General features: G+C 43.7%; 1 protein-coding gene across 1 annotated transcript in view; it reads right to left on the bottom strand.

Moving 5' to 3' along the window:
* Nucleotides 1-3,416: 3,416 nt before the first annotated feature.
* Nucleotides 3,417-23,637, bottom strand: part of SARM1 (sterile alpha and TIR motif containing 1) — a 211,249-nt gene continuing 191,028 nt past the window's right edge. The window contains exon 9 of the mRNA XM_085649108.1: nucleotides 3,417-4,157. Within this exon, the coding sequence (XP_085505234.1) occupies nucleotides 4,028-4,157 (130 nt within the window). The 3' untranslated portion in view covers nucleotides 3,417-4,027. The remainder of the gene's footprint in view (nucleotides 4,158-23,637) is intronic.

Below are 23,637 nucleotides of genomic sequence, written 5' to 3'. Positions count from 1 at the left end.
CAGCCCCACGTATATGCAGAAACCTAAATTAAGGTGAAAAATTAGACTAATAACGTGCACCTATTGAGCGCACTTGGTTATATACATACTGTTATTGATGAACACGTAGTATTGATATGGTAGCACTAATATGCCCCATGGTCTGTCTGGGTGGAGGGGCCTGTAGGACCTGTTCTCGGCATCCCTCCGTCAGTGTGACCTGTAAGTCCCAGGCTCGACCGCATATTTGAAAGGCACCGCCGTGGGACCGCAGAGCTGACTGCCTGCCAGACTACAAAACAACTTATAATCTGGAGGCGGCGGTCTACTTTGGTGGTCTAGGAGCAAGGTGCTGGCGTGGCAGCCCGCTCTCAGACCACCAAAGTCGTAATCAGGCCCTTCATACTCTTTTGAGTATTTTTATTCATCACTTTTAATATTTATTAATGCATATTAAAATGTTTATATTTAGGTGGGAATTTATATTTTTCAATTAAACTTTAGAAAGTACGTTTCATTTATTTCCATTAATTAAAGATTTAACTATGTGGAGTTATTCTCCTAGACCATGGAGTCTCATTATCATAAAGTAAATGGAAAAATAAAAAAGTTTATTTAATTTGAAACTCATTATTAAACATATTTTTATATTAAATAATTATGTACATTCATTTTATACATGTATATATATCTATTTTAAATGTAGAACAAAATAAAAAATGTTATGGCACTATTAACTTAGGGTCTGATTACTATGTCGGGCGGACTGCCACTGACAGGCTGTCAGTCCACCTGAGAGACAGGCCATTGGTCCGATCGCTGTATTACAAAGCAGGTGGTAGGACTGCAGAGGGCAGGGGAAAGACCGGCGCCTCTGACAAGATCATCTGATCCAGACGGGGTGGTGGTCGGAATCATAGTCCTGATAAGAGGCGGTGCTGAGGCAGGCACAACCATTGAGATTATGATGTCCCCCATTCCTCATGGGCCTACACACACATTGATGCAACGTTTGCCATGCACAACATGGTGCATGGCACACAGTGCATGGATGTGCAGAAAGTGCTCATTCACACTGCCGCTTGTGCAGTGTAAATGAGCACTTTTCGACAACCACCATGGGGGTCATATGGTAAATGGGCGGTCAGACCGCCAACTGCTTGTCGGGTTGTCTCCTGACCTCCGAAATAGCAGAGGGTGGTCCGACTGCCCGATATCGTAATCGGGCCCTTCATTTCGAAATGGATCTTCAATTAATGGAAATATATTAAATTAAAGTTATTTTTCTTAAGTTAAAATAAATTTAAAAACAAACAGCCAAAGAAAAACAATTTTTTTAGAATGCATTGAAAATTATTATAAGTGATGTATAAAATGTATAGAAAAAATACAATTAATGTAGTTATATTTTTATAAGTATTGACACATTCATTTTTTAAGTGAAAATAGGGTATTACACATTGTAGATTTAAATAATAAATGTGCATAATTTTAAATAATATCATTTAATTTAACATTATTTCTTAAGGGATTTTATTTTAATTCCTTACATCCATTATTTTCCATAGGCGGATGTTGCAGTACTAGTGGTTGGCCATGTGTCGTGCTGTGTCTCGGAGGATTCCTCAAGCACCAAGATGAGCTGTGGAACATGGGGCATGTATCAGGGCAGTTTCTGAACTGAAGTGTTCAGTTTGCAAAAACAAAAGTGCTGAGGCCCAAAGTTTTGCTCAGAAGCACGCTTCCGGCGCTACAGAATGTCAGCCTTACTAATGCCAAGGCTGCACAGACTTGATTCCACTTCATGCCTCTTTAATCCACCACCACACTATCCCTGCTCCTTTATCTCACTTGTTCATGTTCCTGCTTTCCGACTTTGACGTGTTTTTCCAGCCTTTCTCTTCCTCCTTCATTCCCCGTTGTGTGTTTTTCACTCTCTTCCTCTAGGCCAAAGTCTGAGGAGGAAAAATAAGTGCTGGCCCCCACAAAAGGAGCACTGGTGGACCCCACCTGCAACTACTGTTTCAAAAAAAGCACTACTGCAGTGCGGCCAAGTGGTAGATGTGGAAGTTTCTCTGGGGAATATCTCCAAACTGAGTAAAGATGTCTAAATAAATGAGCAAATCTAGGGAATACCTGATCCCTGATATGTCTAAGGTTTCCGCTATCACTAAAGTGAGTTGTGGAAAAGGATCACTATTTCTGAAGGGTTTTTGAAATGCAGTAAGGTGGTTGAGAGTGTCAAAAAACTATTTGCAGACCGAGTAGATGCACAGAAAAGGAAAGGAGAATCTTGGAAGTTTCTGAACTGACTGGTAGACTTGGAGGTGAGTCTGGGCATCTCCAAGAGTTCAGGTGCAATATGTCTGGGGAGTTTCTAAACTGAGGGACAAGTGGTAGAATCAGAGGTGTTTTGAGTAATTCTCCAAGTATTCAAGTGATCCAGGTAAGAGGATAAGTTCATCTGGTGAGAGTCCGAACCAACGGTAGAGCAGTAGTCATGGATATATATATGGAGATTCACCAAGAATTTAGGTGAGTTGTGGAACAAGATGAGTATTTGGGGGATGTTTTAAACTGCAGACAGGTGGTAGTGAGTGTCTAGGAATTCCCTGTAGACTAAGTAAAAGTGTACTGGAGGAGATAAGAATCTGAGGAGTTTGTGAATTGAGGAGTAGACTTGAACGATTGTTTGGCTTGAACGATTGTTTGGGCACAGTATTCAGGTGAGTGGTGGAATAAAATGTGTATGTATGGACTTTTTCACCAGAGGGTACAGTAGTAGACTCGGATGTATGTCTGAGCATTTGCCATATATTTAGATAAGCTGTGGCACAGGATGAGTCTGAAGAGTTTCTGGACTGAAGCTATAGCAATAGACATGGAGGAGTGTCAATGGATTCTCTGAACATTGAGGTGAGTTGTGGAACAGGATGAATATACCTGAGGAGGTGATGGACTGCTTTCAGGTTGAGTCCCCCTCCAGTCATGTACTGGAAGGAGCAAAGAAATGAAATACTTTTTAGCTACAGCAAGAACAAAGGATCAATAATACAGTATTTCTTGTTTTATATATCTAGGTCACCTTGTCAGCCAGGAAAGGAATAGGTGTAAGGAAGAGAAATGCATCAATTTGTGGCACCCTTGAGTTTTACAGCCAGCAGCACCAATGTCCTCAACCACTACAGAAGCAGTAAGCAGTCTGAGTAGGGCTTGATCCTGCTCCTCAGACCCAGAACTTTGACAAATACAGGCCTCCTAAAGTAAAGTACAAACACTTTCAAGGGATACTGCACTTAAACTGATGCTTCTACTACAGATTTTTCAAGTCTCCTGCAGTTAGAAGCTGCATACTTTAGTATAGGTGAAGCCTGGCATGAAGTGTCACTAACTGGGCTCTATGATGCATCTCTCAAAACACCCACGCAATATCAGGGTAGCTCTGCAGGGTTAGGATTACACAAGGCCCTTCTTTTATTTCCCTTAAACCAACAATAATATTTCTTCATCTGAGTCAATGTGGTTGAGGAGAAATTGGAGGACACCGACTGCTTTATTACAGCAGGTTTTCCCTTTCTCTGAACACTGTGGCCAAAATTCTCAGACCAATGGAAAAGAAACATGTCCCTTTGCCAAAAACCATTGCCACAAGGGCCAATCATGGGTTCTTTGGGCCTCCTTAGAACATCTGCAACAGCCTAGAAACAACAGCAACGTCATTGAAACATCAAGTGACGGAAGAATGTAATCCGCTAATGTCAATCATTACATTAACCACATTCTGAGTTCTTACACTGACAGGCAGGGTGGAATTGAAGTAGAGGGGTTCTACGGATCATGTTAACCAGTTTACCACATTTCCTGTAGTCCAAGTCCTCTTTCTCATGCCTTGCATACCATGCTCAATGCACCTTTGTTCCTGCAGAGCTAAAATTAGCTACAAAGATGCAAGAGGGTCTGTGGGCCTGGAGTGACAAGAAGGTTAAGGTTCCTTCAGGAAAGAGCTATATGTACAGGGCATGCCGGAGCAGGAAGCCCAGAAGTGACTCTAGATTTGTCCAAGAGTTGGAGTGCCATCCATGCTATTTTCAGAGCCTGCTGAGGAATCACGGGAGGAGCGCCCCTGCAGGAAGCGGATGATCTTCTCGATAGTGGCATCCTGGTATTCATGGGACCATCTAGAGTACAGAACAAAAGAAAAGAAGCAAAGGTTGAGAACCAATGGTTGTGAGAAACAGAGAGGAAGCATGTGCTAAAAAAATACACAGTACCCTCGAGTCATCAGCAGAGGTCATGCAAATCTCTACAGCCTCTATGAAGATGTCAAAGAAACAGAGGGATGTCCCCTAAGCAGGCATGACCACTATTTATTCAGTCATTGTAAGTATATTCTCAAAACTTCTTCTCTCGTTCCTTATTTTCCAACTATTTTTTGCTCTATCTCCTTCTTTTCCTTTACTTCTAAAGTTTTGGAACACATGGTCTACAAACAACACTGTTTTGAAAATATTCTCTTCTGTCCACCTTTGGTGTATCTTACGGCCAGACTATTGTATGTAAAGTGCCCTCTATACAGTCATTAAACACTCATCTCTCCTTATATTTCTGGACACTTCTGATATGGTTGATCATGTGCTTTTCTATTAAGATAATTTGATTACTCCTTTTATATAGCTATCCTCGGGCCTCTCTTCATATTTGCAATTTTAACTTTCATGTTAATTTTACAAAAAATGATTCACAGGTTTTACATCTGTCTTCATGTTTCTCAACCATAAACTTGCAACCTCATAATACGGCCTCCCCTTTACCTCTGGCCTTTCAGTCTTGGATGACATTACATACCTTGCACTTAATGCCAAATATGGAAGATGTTCTTTTCTTTTCTGCTTCTTCTCCTTACACCTGCCCTCTATAGTATTCTATTTTCTTTCCCCCTACCTCTCTTCTAGTCTTTTCCTAATCATGGTGCCACCTTTAGCCCCTCTCTTTCATTTTCTACTTGTCTTAATCATCTACACCAGCTGTTATTAGTTTTTCAACATGTGTAAGATTTGATCCTTCCTAACCTTTCAGTCCACTAAAACCCTCTATTTTTCTCTTGCATTTTTCAAACTTGGCCACAGATTCTCACCTTTTGCCGGATTCTCTGAGTATGTTCTTTACCTCCTCTGACTGATCTGTAAGATTACCATTCCTCCGTTCCAGACTTTATTCTGTTGCTTCCATTACTCTGTATCATACACCTCTTCATTGGATCCCTTTTCCTGCTCAAATCTTTTCTCAGTCTTATCTACAATGTGTCCATTGTCTTCATTCCTATCTTTATTAATTCATTCTTGTTTACTCTGTTGACCTTCAGTTAGCAGCTTCATTTCTTCTTTCCATTTTTCTTCTTCCTTGCACAGCTTCTTGTTACTCAACTTGAGACTTCTCTTCTCTCCTTTCATACTGCTCCTACGCTGTCCATTATCTGTTTGGGAATGTAGGAACATCTGCGAGCATCTGCCTGATGGCTTCCTTGGTATCTTGTCTCTGTATAGTTGCCTAATTTTCTGTTATATTTCACTACTAGTTAAAGTTTTGTATAGTGATTTGGCAGAAGTGCCTTAAAATTCAACAATTGTTTTCTTATATCGCATTCTATAGACAGTATGGTTAGTAACTTTAGGAGGAGCAGTGATTTCGCATACCTTCTTTAAAAAATCCGTAATTAAGATGCTGGTCAGTTCGACACCTTAGGCTAGAATCTCCCCACTTTTTTTTGAAAGATGGCATCTACCTTTGGGGTCAATTTCTTCTCATGTATTCTAGCATGCCTTATAATTGTGCTCGCTGCCAATTTTGCTTGTTTTTGATTTTGAATTAATTTGTACATTATTTTTCTTTTAGTTCTCACCCACTGAGGTAAAGTGCAGTTAAGAGTGTTCTCTGTCCTTGCTAAGATGGCCGAGCATGCAGAATCGGTATTTCAGTGGTGTTCACCTTTGGATTATCTATAAAGGCATTTACAATTTTAAAGGACCTGTTGTTTGAAATGAAAGAGGAATGCAATGGCAAGCAGCTTTGTGATTCTTGTGGTTTTCAAGTGAGTGTTTCGTTTTACCTGACAACTCTCACTTTGGGTCAATAGGTCTGCATGCAAGGCGTGCCGCCAATGTTCTTTCTCTCAGTTAGACCCACAGTTTCTCTCAACCCCACAAAGCAAAGCTGAAGAGAAATCCAAGTGTATATACATGGCTATTTCTTTTAGCATATTTGTGGATTAAATGTAGGAACACAAAGAAATGGTAAACTGTTGACAGACTGATTCAAAACAAGCCCTGAACTGTTTTCAAAGAACCAGACCCAGCCCAGCAACTCCTTCAGGATGGAATTGCTATGGATATTTACGGCTGCTGTTAATTAGGAAGAACAGATAATAGGAGCATACATCTCTTGCTGACCTAATTTGGAAGACTACGGTGATGGCACCAACACTCATGAATGACTTGCATGCTGTGAAAGCACTGAAGCATTTTTCAGTACGAATATGTACCATGAATGTTGATATTTGAACATTTCAGGTGGCTCCATGCAGTAGCCTTAGACTTTTTCTTGAAGATATATCACTGTTGGGACAGAGAAATGTCTCCTTCATGGGTAGAAAGACCATTTGCAGCTGCCCAGAGTTCATTATATATGTATATTTAGACTACTTCAACACACAAGAGGATCATGAACGTATAGTAGGGCAAGTGTGATGTGCATTGAGAGTGGGACTTTGTACACCCCCCTCACTGTGCATGACTACTGTCAGCTCACCAGGCTGGAGAGGACTGACATTGGAGGCAGAAAAAATACTTATAGAGGTAAGGCAGGCCTTTCTACCTGATCCTGTCTGTGAGATATGCCTACTGGTCTCTCCCATATTTTTATTTTTATTTTGTTCTAAAGATTTTATTGAGATTTTTTGAGAAAATACAAAAGAACATACAAATCTAAGATTACAGTCTGGTGCAGTAGGGTGCCTGAAGAAGCATGGGAGTACCATTGTTTCCAAAGAAGTTAATACAGCAAGATAAGTTCATGTAATATTATCCATTGTAAGTAGACTTCCAATCCAATAAAATGAACTTTAGAGTGATGGTGAGCAGTCAGTCAAAAAGAGAGAGATCTTATTTATTTAGAGTTTTATAGAGCGAAAACGTAACACATTAGGGTATCAAAGCGCTTTACAGAGATAACAAGCTAAATTCAAAGATTAGGAGCAAACGATCATGAATATACTTGAGGGAGAAAATACAGACAGGAGCAAGGGAGGACTGCACAACATCGACATCTGCCCAATAAATTTACAGAGAGTTACGAATTATGCAATATGCTAAACATTGTCCATGATACCAGAATTGCGTACATTTTTTAAAACATTTTTTTTTAGAGTCTCATATAGCGCGAAACTAGACCCGAGAAATCGGGTATCAGAGCGCTTTACATGAGCACCAGTTTCGTTACAGAAGGACACATTCATTTTTGTTCGGCACGGGGAGATTAAGTGATTTACCCAGAATCACAGGATGTTTTAGCGTCGTTGATGAGACTCGAACACAGTTCCCCAGCTTTGAGGTCGACCGCTCTAGCCGTAAGTCTACATCCTCTCCCCAGTTACATCTAAGTTACATCTGCAAATTCTAGTGAAGCTTAAAACGGGTGGTGTGCATATAAATAGAAGTCCCGCATCGCCGCAAGTCTTCCTTGGTGATTTGCTGTTGGTTTCTTCTCCTGTCACCACCTAAGGAGGGGGTCGTTCGTTTCTTTGCTGCGCCTGGAGGCGCCAACGCGGGTCAAGGAACTACACGGGACTCCGTATCCCAGGAGCCCGTGTGGAGCAGCACCTGTGCTTCGTCCCGCCCACCAGCCCCTGACCGATGAAAAGACCTCGCGGAACCCGCTGGCGCGGGTCCCGCATCGCCGCAAGTCTTCCTTGGTGATTTGCTGTTGGTTTCTTCTCCTGTCACCACCTAAGGAGGGGGTCGTTTGTTTCTTTGCTGCGCCTGGAGGCGCCAACGCGGGTCAAGGAACTACACGGGACTCCGTATCCCAGGAGCCCGTGTGGAGCAGCACCTGTGCTTCGTCCCGCCCACCAGCCCCTGACCGCTGAAAAGACCTCGCGGAACCCGCTGGCGCGGGTCCCGCATCGCCGCAAGTCTTCCTTGGTGATTTGCTGTTGGTTTCTTCTCCTGTCACCACCTAAGGAGGGGGTCGTTCGTTTCTTTGCTGCGCCTGGAGGCGCCAACGCGGGTCAAGGAACTACACGGGACTCCGTATCCCAGGAGCCCGTGTGGAGCAGCACCTGTGCTTCGTCCCGCCCACCAGCCCCTGACCGCTGAAAAACGCCCTACTTAAGTGATACCGCCATCCGCTACGCGGTACGCGAGCGGGACGCGCCGGACGAAGCCCGGACAAAGGGCGGACAGTCTGTGACAGTCCGGGACTGTCTGAGGCTGGGCTGGGCCATACCCCTTACAGTCGTGCTCAGGATCATTAGGGCCGTGAAGTCATCTACTCCGGTAAATGTGTTAATTTGGTATATTGCACAGTACTGTTACCAAACTAGTGTTTAACCCGCTGCTATTGATAGTAGTAATTCTGTTTTGCTTTTAAAATGTCCATAACCCATAAGGAACTAAGTGCTTCAGGGATTGGTCCTCTCGACAATTACCTTGTGAAAAAGATTAACAAAATCAATAGTGATCGTAGGGCCTCACTGGGGATGGATAGTCCCCAAGATAGTCCCCAAAACCCTTCAAATGCAGTGACGGGTACGCCGGACAAAGGTACTTGTGACCCCCCCCCCTCCTGTCAACGCCACGGTCAAGACCACCGTTCAGGTTCATATGGATCCTTTGGCCTCAGACTTAAATATGGCGAGTGAAGATATTGACGAGGTTTCTTCTGCTTCAAGACCCGTCAGGAATTGTAGAAAGCAACAAAGTAAAAAGGGGGGAGCTTATATAAAGGACAAAAAAAAGGGTTGAGATTATGGAAAAAGTACAGACTGATTTAGACGAGCCTATAAACAGCAGCTGCACTGTAAAGACCCTATTATCCCCTGACCAAATTTCTCTATTACTCAGCTCCATTGAGGTTTTACTCGACACTAAACTAGAATTACTTATGCAACCTTTAGTACAGAAACTTGACAAGGTCGCCGATGAAGTTAAGAGGTTGGGAGTATTAATAACAAATCATTCTAATTGGGTAGACAATAATAAAAGGAAGGGCCAGAGTGTAGCAGGAAAAAAGACCATAGACAGAGCTGACTCTCAACAGTTACCATCTCAGCCCCCTATTACCAACGATACAGTCACGCCAATTCTCCCAGTGACCACTCTAGCCTCAAATCCAGTAATCCCTGTAGAAAAGGAGTCGGTCCCGATGTATAAAGATGAGGTGGAAATGAAAAGAAGAACCATAAATCTACCCCCGGCATGCTCTCCTTATGTCGTGATCCTAACCAACGTTCCACCCCAGGACAGGCATCTAGTCCCTTTGCAAAAGGAATCGCATGACTCCCTCAAGCAAAAAGCAGTCTCGTGGTTACATAGGAAGTGTGGGTTCCCTCTCAATTTTGCTAATGATATCTTAAGTACTCGAAGAGTAAATTGGATCGGGCCTTCCATAAAAACATCTATTGGTGAGTGTGTCATAGTCAATTTTAGACACACCCAACATGTGGCTACCGTCCTACTGAGGGCTGCATCCTTGCCACAAGACGCAAACAGCATCCAGGCGCGTCCTCTGGGCTACTTTTACCCCCACCCCCCACCTAGAAATAGTTTTCACCTGATAAACCAGAGAAACCACTTTCCAGTGACAGAACTGGCGCCGTTTCCCCTTCAGGGTGTAGGAGCTGATTATCAGTTTATGGGTGGGTTTAATATTCCTACGCGTAACCGATTTGAGGCACATTCTCTATTGGATACGTGTGATTGACAGGAGGTGGGTAGTAGTGGGGGGGACGTGTTATCCTCCGTTCAGGTCTCTCATGAGGATACTCAAACTCTTGTTCCCCCTGTATGTATTAATGTAAATCACTTGATTGTTGACAATTGCAGGGGGGTTCAATCAAAATGCTAACGTGGAATATTGCGGGCTTACGCTCCAAGAGAGACAATACATCCTGGTTAACTTTTTTGAAAGATTATGACATTCTGGCTTTTCAAGAGACCTGGGAAACTGAATGTGATTTTTGGTTAGACGGTTATACATCCTATTTTGTGCCAGCACTGAAATCAACAGCTGGAAGGGCTATAGGGGGTTTAATGATTTTGCTTTCGGTGACACTAAAAGGAACAGTTAGCAGGATAACTTGCTCATGTAACAATTTCTTAATTCTGGAATTTAAACTTACCAATAACACTAAGTTACTAATGGTAAACTGTTATAATTCTCAGCAAGGGGATTCGCCGAATGTTCACCTGTTATGGCTGGCGGATTTTTTAAATACTTATAATTTGAAGCAAACCACTTTCTGTCACACTATTTTGTTAGGTGATTTTAATGTACACTTATGTAGTCATGACTGTTGCTTAAACGACATTGATGGTTCAGATCTGACATCCCCCCAACATTTTGAGCACTCTAGTAAGGGGGAAGCACTGGAACAACTTTTATCCGAAAATCAGTTGTATGAGCCAGGCTTCTATGATCTAAACTCACGGGTTCCCACCTTTATAGGAAGGGACAGTAACACAATAATTGATTACATATTTCTTTCTTCCGGTCTTTTAAAATATGTTTGTTTTTATAACGCTTTACAGTCTTTATTCAGCGATCATAATCCAGTGGTAATTGAACTGTTAGATGGTTTTTCCTTTCTAAACACCTCAACCCCACATATGACGGACATTGAAGTTAAGGCAAAGGATCAGGGGAGGAGGCTAAACTGGTCTAAGGTAACTCCGGAGGAGTTTTTTGAATCACTTAGGCTTGAGGCGGCCCCGGACCTGGAAATCTGTGGTGACCAACATTCCACGGGGAAGAAAGTTATTTCCGCGTTTTAAGCTATTTGCTCCATAGTGGCTAAGGACCTGACTAGCAAAAGTAGACCAGCTCCTAAGAATGTAGTTTCTGGCTGGTTTGACCATAATTGTAGCAAAGCTCATAATAATCTCAAGATGGCGCTTCTGGCCTTCCCGAGGAATAAAACCTTGGTATCGTAGTTAAGAAGCGACTATAAAAAAGCACTGCTGGCCCGGAAAAAAGAAATTAAACAAAATGCCTGGGCCGATCTTATGGACAAAGCAACCTTAAAAGACAGTGCGAAATTCTGGTCAATTATTAACACTCCTCTTTTTTCCAACGTTAATAATAATGTGTTGGAAACTAACATTGCAGAGGAGGACTGGTTGAGTCATTTTAAAAATATATATGGTAGCCACCTCGATTTGGAAATCTTTTCTGGGCAAGCCTCGGTCTCCTCCCTGACTCCAGTCAGGTTTCACATAGGAGAGGTCACTAAAGCAATTGAAGACTCGGCTGGAAAGAAGGCTCCTGGCCCTGACGGAGTTCCCACCGATTTGTACAAGGCCAATCCGGTTTTCTGGGCCAACATACTGACTAATGTATTTAACACCTCGGCAAGCGTGGGTTTTCCTAAATCCTGGTCTCGTTCTATTATAATACCGGTATTCAAGAAAGGCCAACGAGCTGACCCTAGATGCTATAGGCCCATATCCCTGATAGACTCCTCCGTAAAAATCTTGGGGAAGGTTATACTTGCTCGGATAACGAACTGGGCTTCTGATAATAACATTCTGTCTGACGCACAATATGGGTTTAGAGCCGGAGCACGGAGGATCAATGTTTGAACCTCCTTTTAATTACAGCTAAATACACTAGGGCGACTGGGGGTTCCATTTATCTGGGATTTATGGACTTGTCCACGGCTTTTGATCTTGTCAATAGGTCAAAGCTGTGGTCAATGCTCCTAGAGATGGGACTTGACCCACCCCTTGTGTATTTTCTCTCAGAGCTCCACAACGATCTGAATGCCTCGATAAGGATGACGACCGAAGGGAAGTGTACGTCCAGCTTTAAGTCTAGCAGAGGGGTACGTCAGGGTTGCATTTTAGCTCCCATGCTGTTTACCCTGTACATAAATGCCTTGGAGCAAGACTTGCTGACAGCTACACAGGATGTTCCGCGCATGGGAGGTACCCCGATTCCAGTCCTCCTTTACGCGGATGATGCTGTCTTGTTGGCCAGGACCCCCCTGGCTTTGCAACGATTGCTGGACTCATTTGGGGACTTTATGCACAGCTTGGACTTGGTGGTTAATAACGGCAAATCCCATGTCATGTCGTTAGGACAAGCTAAAAATAAAATAAAGCCTTTTTTCTGTAGGGGAGCTGTAATCTCAAGAGTGAAGGTTTTCACCTACTTGGGAGTTGTCTTTGATGACAAAGGCTCATGGACCCCCCAGCTCTCCATTAAGGTAAACTCCGTGAGAAATTCTTCTGCGGCAGTACTTGGCTTTGCTAAAAGGCTGGGAGGAAAGCCAATAGAGGCAATAATAACAATCTATAAAGCTAAAACTATTTCTATTGTAAGGTATGGGGCGTCAATCTGGGGTTACATTAAGCACGACGTGATCCAAACGGAGGAAAACAAATTTCTGCGCTCCCTCCTTGGCCTCCCTCAATCAACCGCTTCTTATTCAGTCCATACGGAACTTGGGATTGGCTACATAGCAGACATGATTAAATTAGCCCCTTTGCTGCTATGGATTAAAATATGGCTAAACCCACACCTTACTTTAAATCATAAAATCTTAAAGGACTGTACTCGACTTGACAACATGAATAAAATTCTATGGTTGTCTAATATAGAGTCGTTATCTGCCTACATTGGGAGACCAGAAATCTTTTCAAACCCTGAAACTCTATGTAAGGCAGATCTTGAGTGGGTAAAATCCAATTTCACGAAACTCAGGGAGGCCAAGCGGGAGGAAGATGAACTCCATAAATCCTCAGTAAGGGAACATGTCCTGATATCCCAGTCTTCAGGTTTGTCAACATATCTTACAATAGTAACCAACCCTTTTCATAGATGGCTGTTGACCAAATTGCGGTTCAACCAGCTACATTTAGTTCTTAGGGATGTGGTTGGCTGGCATAGATTAGAAGACGTTGCCCCTTGTAAGTGTGACGACCTTTCTCCACAAGACACTACGTACTTTATGCTTTTTTGTCCGTTTTTTAAACCTGCCAGGAAAAAGTTTATTATTCCATTGTTAAACTGTAGGAATTTTACTCAGTATAAGCCAGCTTTACTGTTTTTACGCCTGCTTGAATGTCCATTAATCATGTTTTGTGTTGCTAGTTTTTTAGTAGCCGCTATTAGAGAGAGAAGGGCTAGACTAAAATTATCACAAGATGTGGATCTTTTTCAACTCTAGGAAACTGATTCTGCTTTTCGTAACCAAGTGGTTTATGGTCGATCATGAAATTTTATTGAAATGTTTTTAACTGCATAATTGTGATTTGTGAGATTTTATATATTTATCTGTTTTAGCATACTTTTATGATTTTAATTAATCGAATAAAGTGGTTTTGACTTGACTTGACTTGAAATAGCAGTAAAGTGTCGCTAAGCCGCTGATTCCATAAATGCTCTGAGAGAGGTTATGGCAGGAATTTGCCCATTAGAAAAGTCTTAGCTTCCTTCTTGAATCTTGACAAAGATGTTATTCTTCTGATGATTGGTGGCAGCAAGTTCCAGATTCTAGATGCAGCCCCAGAGAAACCTCTATTGTAAGTTTTCTTCTTCCGGAAGAAGGGAGGTTACAGCGTAAGATCCCTGGCACTCCAGGAGTGCATGCCTCCTCCGGATAACTACATTTTGTGAGCACGATACGAACGTGATTTAAAGTGTAGCACTTTGTGCGTAATACAGGCCAGTTTGAGTTGAATTCTGGCTTCGTAAGGAAGCCAATTCAGGGCCTTCAGGTGCGGTCGAGGTTTTTTGAGCCTGTTAAGAGTCTTGCGGAAAGCGTCGAGACAGGCTTTTAGGGGAGCCGTTGAGATCTTGGGCAGACCAGAGAGGGTTGCGCATCCGTATTCGATCCTAGAGATAACTAATGCCTGTACTGCCATTTTAAGGTCAGATGTATCGAAGAATGGTTTTAGCTTTCTAAGGTAGCTCAGGTGAAACCTGGCGTTTTTGGCCAGTGTGTTGATGTGGGCTAGCATGTTCAAATTCGTGTCCAGTGTGATTCCTGGTGATTTGGCTGAGTCCACTATAATCGGGGTGCAGTTCAGCGCGGAGATCGATCTGATCCATTCCAGTATGTCAGTGGAGCTTTTCGGAGGGGAAATTAGTAAGAATTCAGTTTTTTGTGCATTAAATTAGAGCTGGTTGCTAGATAGCCATTGCACAGTCAACTTTAGAACCTCATTCATTGTTTTGATCTCTTCTGGGTATGAAACTTTGATGTATGTCATCTGCATATGTATGGAAAGAGATGTTGGCGTTACTAAGAATTTCAGTTAAAGGTTCCAGATAGAGTTAAAAAGAGTTGGGGAGGGAGCTGAGCCTTGTGTGACTCCGATCGCAATCGGGGAAGGAGAGGATAGATTTCGATTAACTAAGAATCTTTGAGAACGGTTCAGTAAGAAGGATTTAAACCATTCGAGAACGGTTCCCCCTAAACCCATCCTGTTTTCGAGCCGATCAAGTAACTTCTCATGGCTAACTGTACTGAATGCAGATGAAAGGTTCAGAAGAATTAAGAGGCACATTTTGTTATGGTCTAGGGTTTTGAAGTGGGTATTTTATTTTAAGGACGATAGAATTTTCGAGATGTTGTGGTCATCATAACGATTGAAGGTGGTCCAGTGGGCTTCATTTTTGGGTGCTACCTGATGGGTGTGCTCATTTCCCAACGAGAGGATTTTGGCTGAGAGGAAGGAAGAGAACTCATCACAGGTTATTATGGATTTTGTTGTTTCTTTAGAGGATTTGGCCAGTTTGTTCAATTGTTGTTTTACCATTTCAAAGAGCTTACGAGGTCTGTTCTTAGAGTTCTCCAGTTCCAAACTAAAGAATTATATTTTAGATTTGGGATCGCTTATGTTGTACGTATTCCTGGTCTTTCTAAGAAGTTTTAGCTGGGGGGAGGAGGGGTTTTGTCTCCATTTCCATTCCGTTAGTCGCAGATTTCTCCTTTCATTGTTTAGGGACCCATTAAACAAGGGATTGTTATCTTTAACCTGGATTCTTTTCAGTTTTAAAAGGGCTAGAGAGTCAATTATATCACACATTGTTGCATGGTAATGCTCAACATGTTCGCTGACATTTGATAGCTTGGGGGGTGAGGGGAAATCCTTTACACAACATGCTGCCAGTTTTTCGAGGTCTAGGCTTTTTGTGTCCCTAAGCCATAGTTTCGGTTTCACTGGTTGCGCTGGTCTTTTCTTAAGTGTACCCGGTATTAGGAATGGTATAGCGTGGTGGTCTGACCAGTCACAAGGAGCAATCAAAATTAGCCTGACCGCCTTTTCCTTAGAGATAATCCAATGGAGTGTAGAGCCTTTTGTGTGAGTTGGCAGGGTGCAGGTTTGAGTGAGTGTTTGGTCATCCAGGAAATCTTTAAATATGTTGACCAGATTGTCATTAAGGTCGTTCCAATGAAGGTTAAAGTCCCATAGGAATATATCATAGGAGTGGAGGGAGACATTTGCCGTGATGATTTCCGGAGGGTGGTAGAAGAGATGCAGTTTACACAATTGGTTAGTCTTTGCTTATGGAAAGTGCGAGGTATTCGCAGGAGTCAAGAGGATCAGAGTGAAGTTGGATAATGGTGAGGTCGAAGCGGTGGATGCAAGCGATACCACCCCCTTTTTTAATTTGTCTGTCTCGCCTTAAGATGTTGTAATTTGGAGGAACCAAACAATCCATGCAGGGTGATGATGCTTCATTGAGCCATGATTCAGTTAATACTGCCACATCTACAGCTTGATTTAAGGTGAGTTCAGCTATGTCAGAGGCATGCTTCACTGCTGATCAGCATTTAAGTATAAGACGAGAGAGCTGTGACGCGTAGTTCCCCGGGAGCTTGTGTTAGGAGTTGAGGTGGGTAGGGGGACTTGTTTTAAGTTGTTGCTGTTTACCCCTCTGTTTCTGAATGAGGAGGCTATATTTGCGTTGCTTGTGATCGTATGGATTTTGTTTTCATCTTTCTTGTCGGGGGGACTGGAAGAAGCATGTGTTGACTCATAGGATAATAGAAGAGCAAGAGTTTTGTCCTTTGATAAATAGTTAAGTTGTATGCGAGGGGGATATTGTCTATTTGCCAGCGACAAGGGTTGATGGTTTGGCTTGTTTTGAATGTTGAGTACTGATTTTTTTTAATGCGTTTGATTCTAGAGAGAGTGTAATCCGTGAGGTGTAAATGCTCTTAATTTCTAGAATAGCATTATGGATGCTCTGAGATATGCTGACTGTTTGTTGCTTCAGAGATTCTAGGTCCGTTAGTGTAGACTGTGAGGCGATGGATCCCGGAGATCAGGGCTTGATTTACTGTTGCTCTCGGTGCTCCTGGTGTAGGGGCTGGATTTCAAATTCTCTGAGGTTGCTTTTCTGTACGTAGAGGTGAACACGGGAACTGATTTACTCAGAGGGGTGGCCAAAATGCCTTTTGGCGGGGGTGGGGGGGTAAGCGACGGTCTTTTGCTGACCTGTATGGATATGGGACGGGGATAATGAATGGGTGATGAGGTTGCAGGTGTTGCATTATTGAGAGGTTGAGAGAGCTGGGATGGTAGAACTCTAATAGACTTAGGGGAGATGCTGCCTGGTGCACCGTGCTGTAAGGACAACACACTGGGGAGATCAGTGTCAGTCCTGTCTAAGGAGGAGGGTGTTAGGAGGTTAAGGAGGTAGCTTCTGCCTTGGTATCTGTAAGTGGGCAGCCCTGACCCAAAGAGGTTAGCTTAGGACTGGTGTGGACACTGCTCCAATGAGTGTTAGATTGAGAAAGAGGGCTTTGGGGGTGTATTGAAGGAATGTAGCCAGGCACCTGCTCTTTTAGGGTGGTGAAGTGGTCATCGAATTTTTTAAGATCCTGTCTGTTGCTTGGATCATAAAAATGCCATTTTTATAAATTTTTACGTTAAGGTTAGCTCTTACGTTTTGTGATGGAGCAATCAGTATTTTGGTGCCATACAGAATGTTTTTAGCTTCAAGAACGTGTAATAGGTTTAAAATGGCTGCTCGTCATATTGCTATTTTCCTGGTGAAGAATATAAGTTCATTTACAATGATGCCCTTTTCCATGTTGTAGTACCGGTCGGAGATCAAAGTCTCTGGGTGTCTTCTCAGAAGTTTGAATGTTTTTGAGGCATTCTTGGATAGGTTGGGGGGGGTGTGCAAGTGTAGGAGTTACATCCTTCTGGTTTCAGGCACAAACCTGCCATAATGGTGAGAGAGAGAATGCAGGTTATGCAGAATAGAAGTTACTTATCCTTGACCTGTGACAGGGCCTTTGAATTGGAATGATGTTTTAGTGGGTGCATTAATCAGAGAGTAAAATTAGGGGTAATGTGGTTGTGATTTTGTATGTTCCCTAACCAGTGTTGCAGGACATTTCAGCGAGATCACTTAATTGTATGGAGTAAGCTCACAAGTCCAGAGAGAAAGAAAAAAATCTGAGTCTGGGAGCTCAATCGGGAGAATTGCTGCACAGGTGCCAACCCTATTCGTTGGAAAACTTAAGGACATGGAGGTGTTGAAGTTGTTTCTCCATTGAGCAGAAACCCCTTCCCAGAAGGACTTAAAACATGTACATGAGAAGAACATATGTTCTTGGTCATCTCATGCTGTTTTACATGACCAACATAGGTTGGAGTCAGTTAGCTTTATTTTAAAAAGTATAGTAGGGATCCAGTATAGAAAATGTGATGCAAAGAGATTTTGTTTAAATGACTGAAGAGATAAGTTTGTTTCAGAATAAGAGGGGGCACATTTTTGCCCATGCCTGAGCTTGTAGGGATAAGATACCTTTAGAAGAGAAGCATGACCACTTGGACTGCAAATGTGGGGGCCGAGGAGGAGTACTGCTTCCGAGTAATTTATCAATTTTGCACTCTATGTGGCACTCAGATTGCAGTTGTTTGAGGGAGGAGAAGAGAGTTGTCTTAAGGAGAAGTCCTAATTTGGAAAGTTTTACTTTGATTTTTAGGAAATCATAGAAATCTAGATTGGACAGCCCATGCGTCCTTTGAATGGTAAAGAATGTTAGAGGTTTGGAATCTTTTTTTTTAATTTTTTTTTTTAGTTTTTTAAAATCATTTTATTACAGTTTTCTGCGATTAACACAACAAACGTATAAGCATACCAAAGATACCATAGGTACATGGGATTAAGCGCACAGTCGGTCGTATTATACATCAACACGTTTCATGACCTTAAACATGCAATGAGCGGGCAACAGGCAGATGATGAGTTAGTACAAGATTTGTTACTCAGTACTCAGCTGTGTGTCTAGGCTGCCCGTTGCCTCGCCCTAGGTAAATTCCATAGTGGCTCAGCCAGGGACCCCCTATCTTGGTAAATTTTCTCGGGCACCCTCTAGTCTTATATATAACTTTCTCAGCAAGAGGTTTGGAATCTTTGATAAAATCTGCCATTATAGATGCCCCTGCTAGGCCATCTCGGACCATCGTGGGAGAAATTGCAGGCTAAAGTTTCTTATTATTCCATACCGAAAGGAAGTCGGATTTCTTTAAATTAGAGTTGTGAGCCCTGTCCACTGACAATAAGGCTGCAATTTCATCTTTAAAAATCTTGTTAGGGTAGGAGGCAAGATGGTGTCCGCAAGCTCAGACGTGTGAGCTGGTCGCTCCTGGGTTACCCCGTATCCACGCTTCTTATGGCTTTATCGTATCTTAAAGGTTGATGAAATGTGTTAGAAGCGCTGCTGAAACACTACCAGGGTGCTATATTTAAAACTTACGGTTGCACTTGGGAGTTCTGGCATCTCTGTGGACGATCCAGGGCGGCTTTGGAACACAGCGTTGATCGAAACGCTGCTGATGCCTGTATCTGATCCCCTGCTGTAATGGACCTTACTCGCTCGGCATTGCTGTTGAAGACCGCTGGTGAGCCGTTGAGAGGAAACCCAGACGCGAGGCAAGAGAGGCTTCTGAAAGCTTAGTGAGAACGAGCTCGTAGGAGGACGCAAACATTGCACACGATGGCTTCAGGGTGGCCCCTGTGGTATTCTGATTATGTGGGTTGCAACAGTATCAGCGGGATTGTGGCGACTTCAGAGGAGGTACTGGAGTATTGGACAATATCATCGTTGGAGCACTCTCACAGCATTAACAATCTACAGTGGACGGTTAAATAAGCTCTGCAGTGTTTGGGATGCCTCCCAAGGCTGCGAGAGGGTGAGTTTTCCCTCTGGTTGATTCAACCGGTACTGGTGCTGTGGTGGTGAACAGGAGAACAGGAGAATCTCTGCAAACTCGAGTCTCTGTAGCAAGATAAATAAAGTGAATATTGTGTTACCGGTTACATCTGCTGGGAAAATGTCTAAGGATTCTAAGGATTCCGGTAAGCGCACTGTTCCTCTTCTGTTTTCGGGGGTAAAGGAAAGGAAGAAGGCTTTACAATTTTCTCAAACAGAGCCTCCAGGGATTCAGGATATGAAAATTTCTGACACCACTGACGGGCAACAAGCAGGGAAAGTAGACGTTATTGATGGTAATGTCAAGCGGACATGGCACTTTCTGCATTACCCAGTCCTGATATAATGGTTGCAGGTGCTCTAGGGGTGCTTACCCAATCTGCTAGTGTGTTAAGTATATCTCCTCCTGAAGAGGGATAAAAGTAAATACAGTAAATACAGTAAACGAAAATGCAGTGAATATAGGTAATTCAGAACTGGATATAAAAAGGGGCTCACAGAGGCTAAAATCACCTCGGAAAGAAGCAGACTCTGGTGACCATTTTTATTCTCTTTCAGATCACTCTGACTCCTCCAGCAATGAGCTAGAGTTAGGCTCAAAATCTCAAAATGAACTACCTGGGGCCGGTGGCATCTGGAGGATACAGGAGGGGATACTTCGGAAGACAGTCCTCGCACGGTAAGAAAGGAACAAGATTGTAGAGAGGGTCCTGAACTATTAGATGGTTGCAATGGTGGCAATGGTGGCTATGTTCTGCAGTGGGACTATTCCTTTACAACCGATACTGACATGGGCGCTGAGGCAGCTAAAGGAGATACATCAGGTCCGCCGGAAGAGATATCACTTGCCCTGATCTACCAAACTTTAATGACTCATAGGGAGGAGACATGTTCAGACAGTCAGAGGGTACAGAGCTCTTGTCCTAAGCTTCAGAACTCGTTGTGCCACATTGCCAAGACCTACACGGAATTTACCACTAGATTTAGCAGAGCCGAGGCACAGATTTCTTCCTTAGAAGACGAACTTTTAGCAGAGAAGGCTATTACAACATTTCTGCGATCTTTAAAGAGGACACTCAGTGGAAATTAACGGACCTTGAAAATCGTTCCCATAGAAACAATCTTAGAGTACTGCAGGTCCCGGAAGGCATTGAGGGGCAAGATCCTCGCAAGTTTATCATTAAATTACTCACCGAAGCCTTCCCTGAACTGGGTCTGGCACAGAGAAGTGAAGAGGGCGCATCGCTTCCCCTTTTCTATCCGTCCTAGTCCCGGTCAAGGCACAACAAGACCCAGAGCAATTGTAATATCCCTCAATAACTTTTTGACAAGTGAAGCGGTGTACGAGCTGGCTCGCCCCGATAGAAAGAGGGCTGGCAAAGGGTTGGAGTTTTTTGTGCGCCTTGATTATTGTCACTATACTGTAGAAAAGCGCTGGCAGCTTCGCCATCTTATTTCTTCATTTCAGGCAAAAGGGGCTCAAGCTTTTTTACTTAACCCTGCAAAGCTAAAAGTGTTATATAAGGATCTTACCAGATTTTTTGTTTCTGAGGTCCAAGCCAAAGAGTATCTACAATCTTTGTAATGTCCAATAAGTAGTCTTGGAGCTATTTGGTGAAAGGGAGTTTTTTTTTTGTTTCTTTCTCCATTTTATGTCTTATAGCACCTTGGGGTTTTGTATTTGTGCATTAGTGTAGAAAATCAGCTATAGCACTGGACATTATCAAGTGCCCTGTGCTATGAAGAGTTGATGTCTTTTTCTTGCTCTACTTTATGGCAGGTCTTTAGCACATAAGGATGTATATTGGTGTGGGCGGGGTTACCTGGGTGGCGGGAGCTTATCATCACTGGGAACTTGGTTCCTATTGCCTCATTGAAGGGTGGGGGCAGGGGACAGAGGGAGGGGGGGTCTGGGGAGTTGGGTTGGTTTAGGGTTAAGGTTTCGATGGGGGAGGTAATTGGGGGTAAAAAAAGAAAAATAATGCACAGTATTGTTAAGTTTGTGAAATCTAGAGATATTAAATTCTACTCAAGAGAATCAAGCAAGGGATGGTACCCATTTCTACCTTATGGCTAAACTAGGGCTCTGAATATGTTCGCTCAATGTCTGTGGGCTTAACAACTATAATAAAAGGCAAAGAGTTACTGCAGAGGTCAGTGTGATTCACCCAGACCTAGTATGCATTCAGGAGACTCACATATTGTGGGGAAAATACAAGGTTCTTTCGGAGCTGGGTTTTGCAGTTCTAGCCACTTCACAGCAGACAACTATGAATCGGGGGTTGCTGTGTTGGCTAAATCGACTATGCAAACTTCTGGACGCATAGCTGTAGACAGCCAAGGGCGATTGGCAATCGTGGAATGCATTTCAGAGGGCTCCAGATTTACGGTATGTACAGTATATGGTTCCAATTTGGACGAAGCCCCTGTCCTTGAACATCTAAATCTCGAACTTGCATCATGGCCCACACCTCTTGTGCTATGTGGGGATTTTAATATCAATCTGGGACAGGGCGAACTACAAGCCGGCACTCAGAGTTGTAGTGGTAGGAAACCTAGGGTGTTTAAGGCCCTGAGGCCCATATTCTCAAGGAGCTATCGCCGAGTTAACAACACTTTATCCCAGCCAAAGTCGCAATAAATTTATCACCCCATTCACAAGCTGGTGTAAACAGCCCATAACACCAGTTTATCCGCGATAGCAGCCGCCAAAAACATCGCCACAGATGACCCCGGCAACTATCGCTAATGAGATGCAGAGTAGGCGTTCCCGTGCAAAAAGCCATGACAACACCACTCCTCAACATTCTCATCGACCAGCCACATTTGCGAAAAGACCACGAAACATGCGATAATGAGCATTAGCGGCAGAAAATTAACACCTGCTCTGACCTGGTGTAAATTCGGACGACAACCGGCAGCCGCCAAGGGAGCACAGCCCAAAGCCAAACATGAAGAACAACAGATGCCCCCGAGCAACTGAACATGCAGCCCAGCGCCCCAATAGGGCAACAACACCCACCGCCACCCCACCCAGGACCACAACACCCCCGGAACCTCCCACAGAAGCAGCACGGACAAAGACAGCGGACCCACAGGAAACACACCAGCCTCACAGACTTAACACCTGGGAATGTCATTGCCCACCACAGGCTCAAAAGGACAACAATCCTACGCATCCTGACCACCATTGCTCACAGGCCGACGGTACCAACACAGCGGACAACCAAAATCCCTCCGCAGACAAAGCTGCTGGCTGTGCCGCACCTGTTGGCCTCTGGGACCTGCCAACCAACAACCGCCAGAGTCCAAGGAGTCTCACAGCCAGCCACGTCCAAGAACCCCCAACTGTCTTGGATGCCATCATCATCTTGGTACCACAATACCTATCACTCCCCCACACTGCGCAGGAACAGCTATAGACCAAGCAAGGTGTCAAAGACATAGCTGGATTCCCTCACGTGTCAGAGGGCAATTGAATGCACACATGTCCTACTTGTGCCCCCTGGTGACACTGCATACAATATCTGCAACCCAAAGCACACGCATACCAATACTGTGCAGGCAATAGTAGACCACCTGGGAATCTCCACCGACCTCAACGCCAACCACCCATTCCGAGTGCATGAGTCTTACATCTTCCGACAGCCCATTATCACCCAGCGCCTCTTGGCTGGCACTAACGTAAATGCGCTGCTCGTTGGCAAGTACCAAATAAACACATCACACACCTCACCTCCACAACCATGCAACTCACAACACTGGGAATGCACATGCCACAAACTCACATACAACATGCCAAACAACATGCCCACCCACCAGACACAACAGCACAACTCACTCTGGCAACCTGGGCCAGCCATTCACATAAACCATCAACTGCATGGCACCTCAGCCCCACAATAGCAGAATGTAGGAAGAAGTGGGGACCTGGCATGTGCGAAGGAGGCAACTGACCGATGAATGACAATGTACACAATGCCAAGTGTGGCGTTGAAGCGATGGCCAGACTGAAGTATGCAGACCACACACATATTTGCTGGTGTATGGAGTGCAGTGGACAGTGGACACAACCATGTCACCCCAGGAATTGGGGAATATCCCGGCCCAGCGTATGCCAGGCCAGCATAGGGGTGTGAATAAAAAGCACATAGCTCTGGGCGTGGTTCTCTTCCGGAATGCCCAACGACTCTGCCAGGGTGGCG

This window comes from Triturus cristatus, chromosome 3_2, assembly GCF_964204655.1.
Source record: "Triturus cristatus chromosome 3_2, aTriCri1.1, whole genome shotgun sequence".
NCBI classification, from domain to species: Eukaryota; Metazoa; Chordata; class Amphibia; order Caudata; family Salamandridae; genus Triturus; species Triturus cristatus.
Note: the sequence above shows the minus strand (reverse complement) of the source record. Positions and strands in the feature narration are given on the sequence as shown.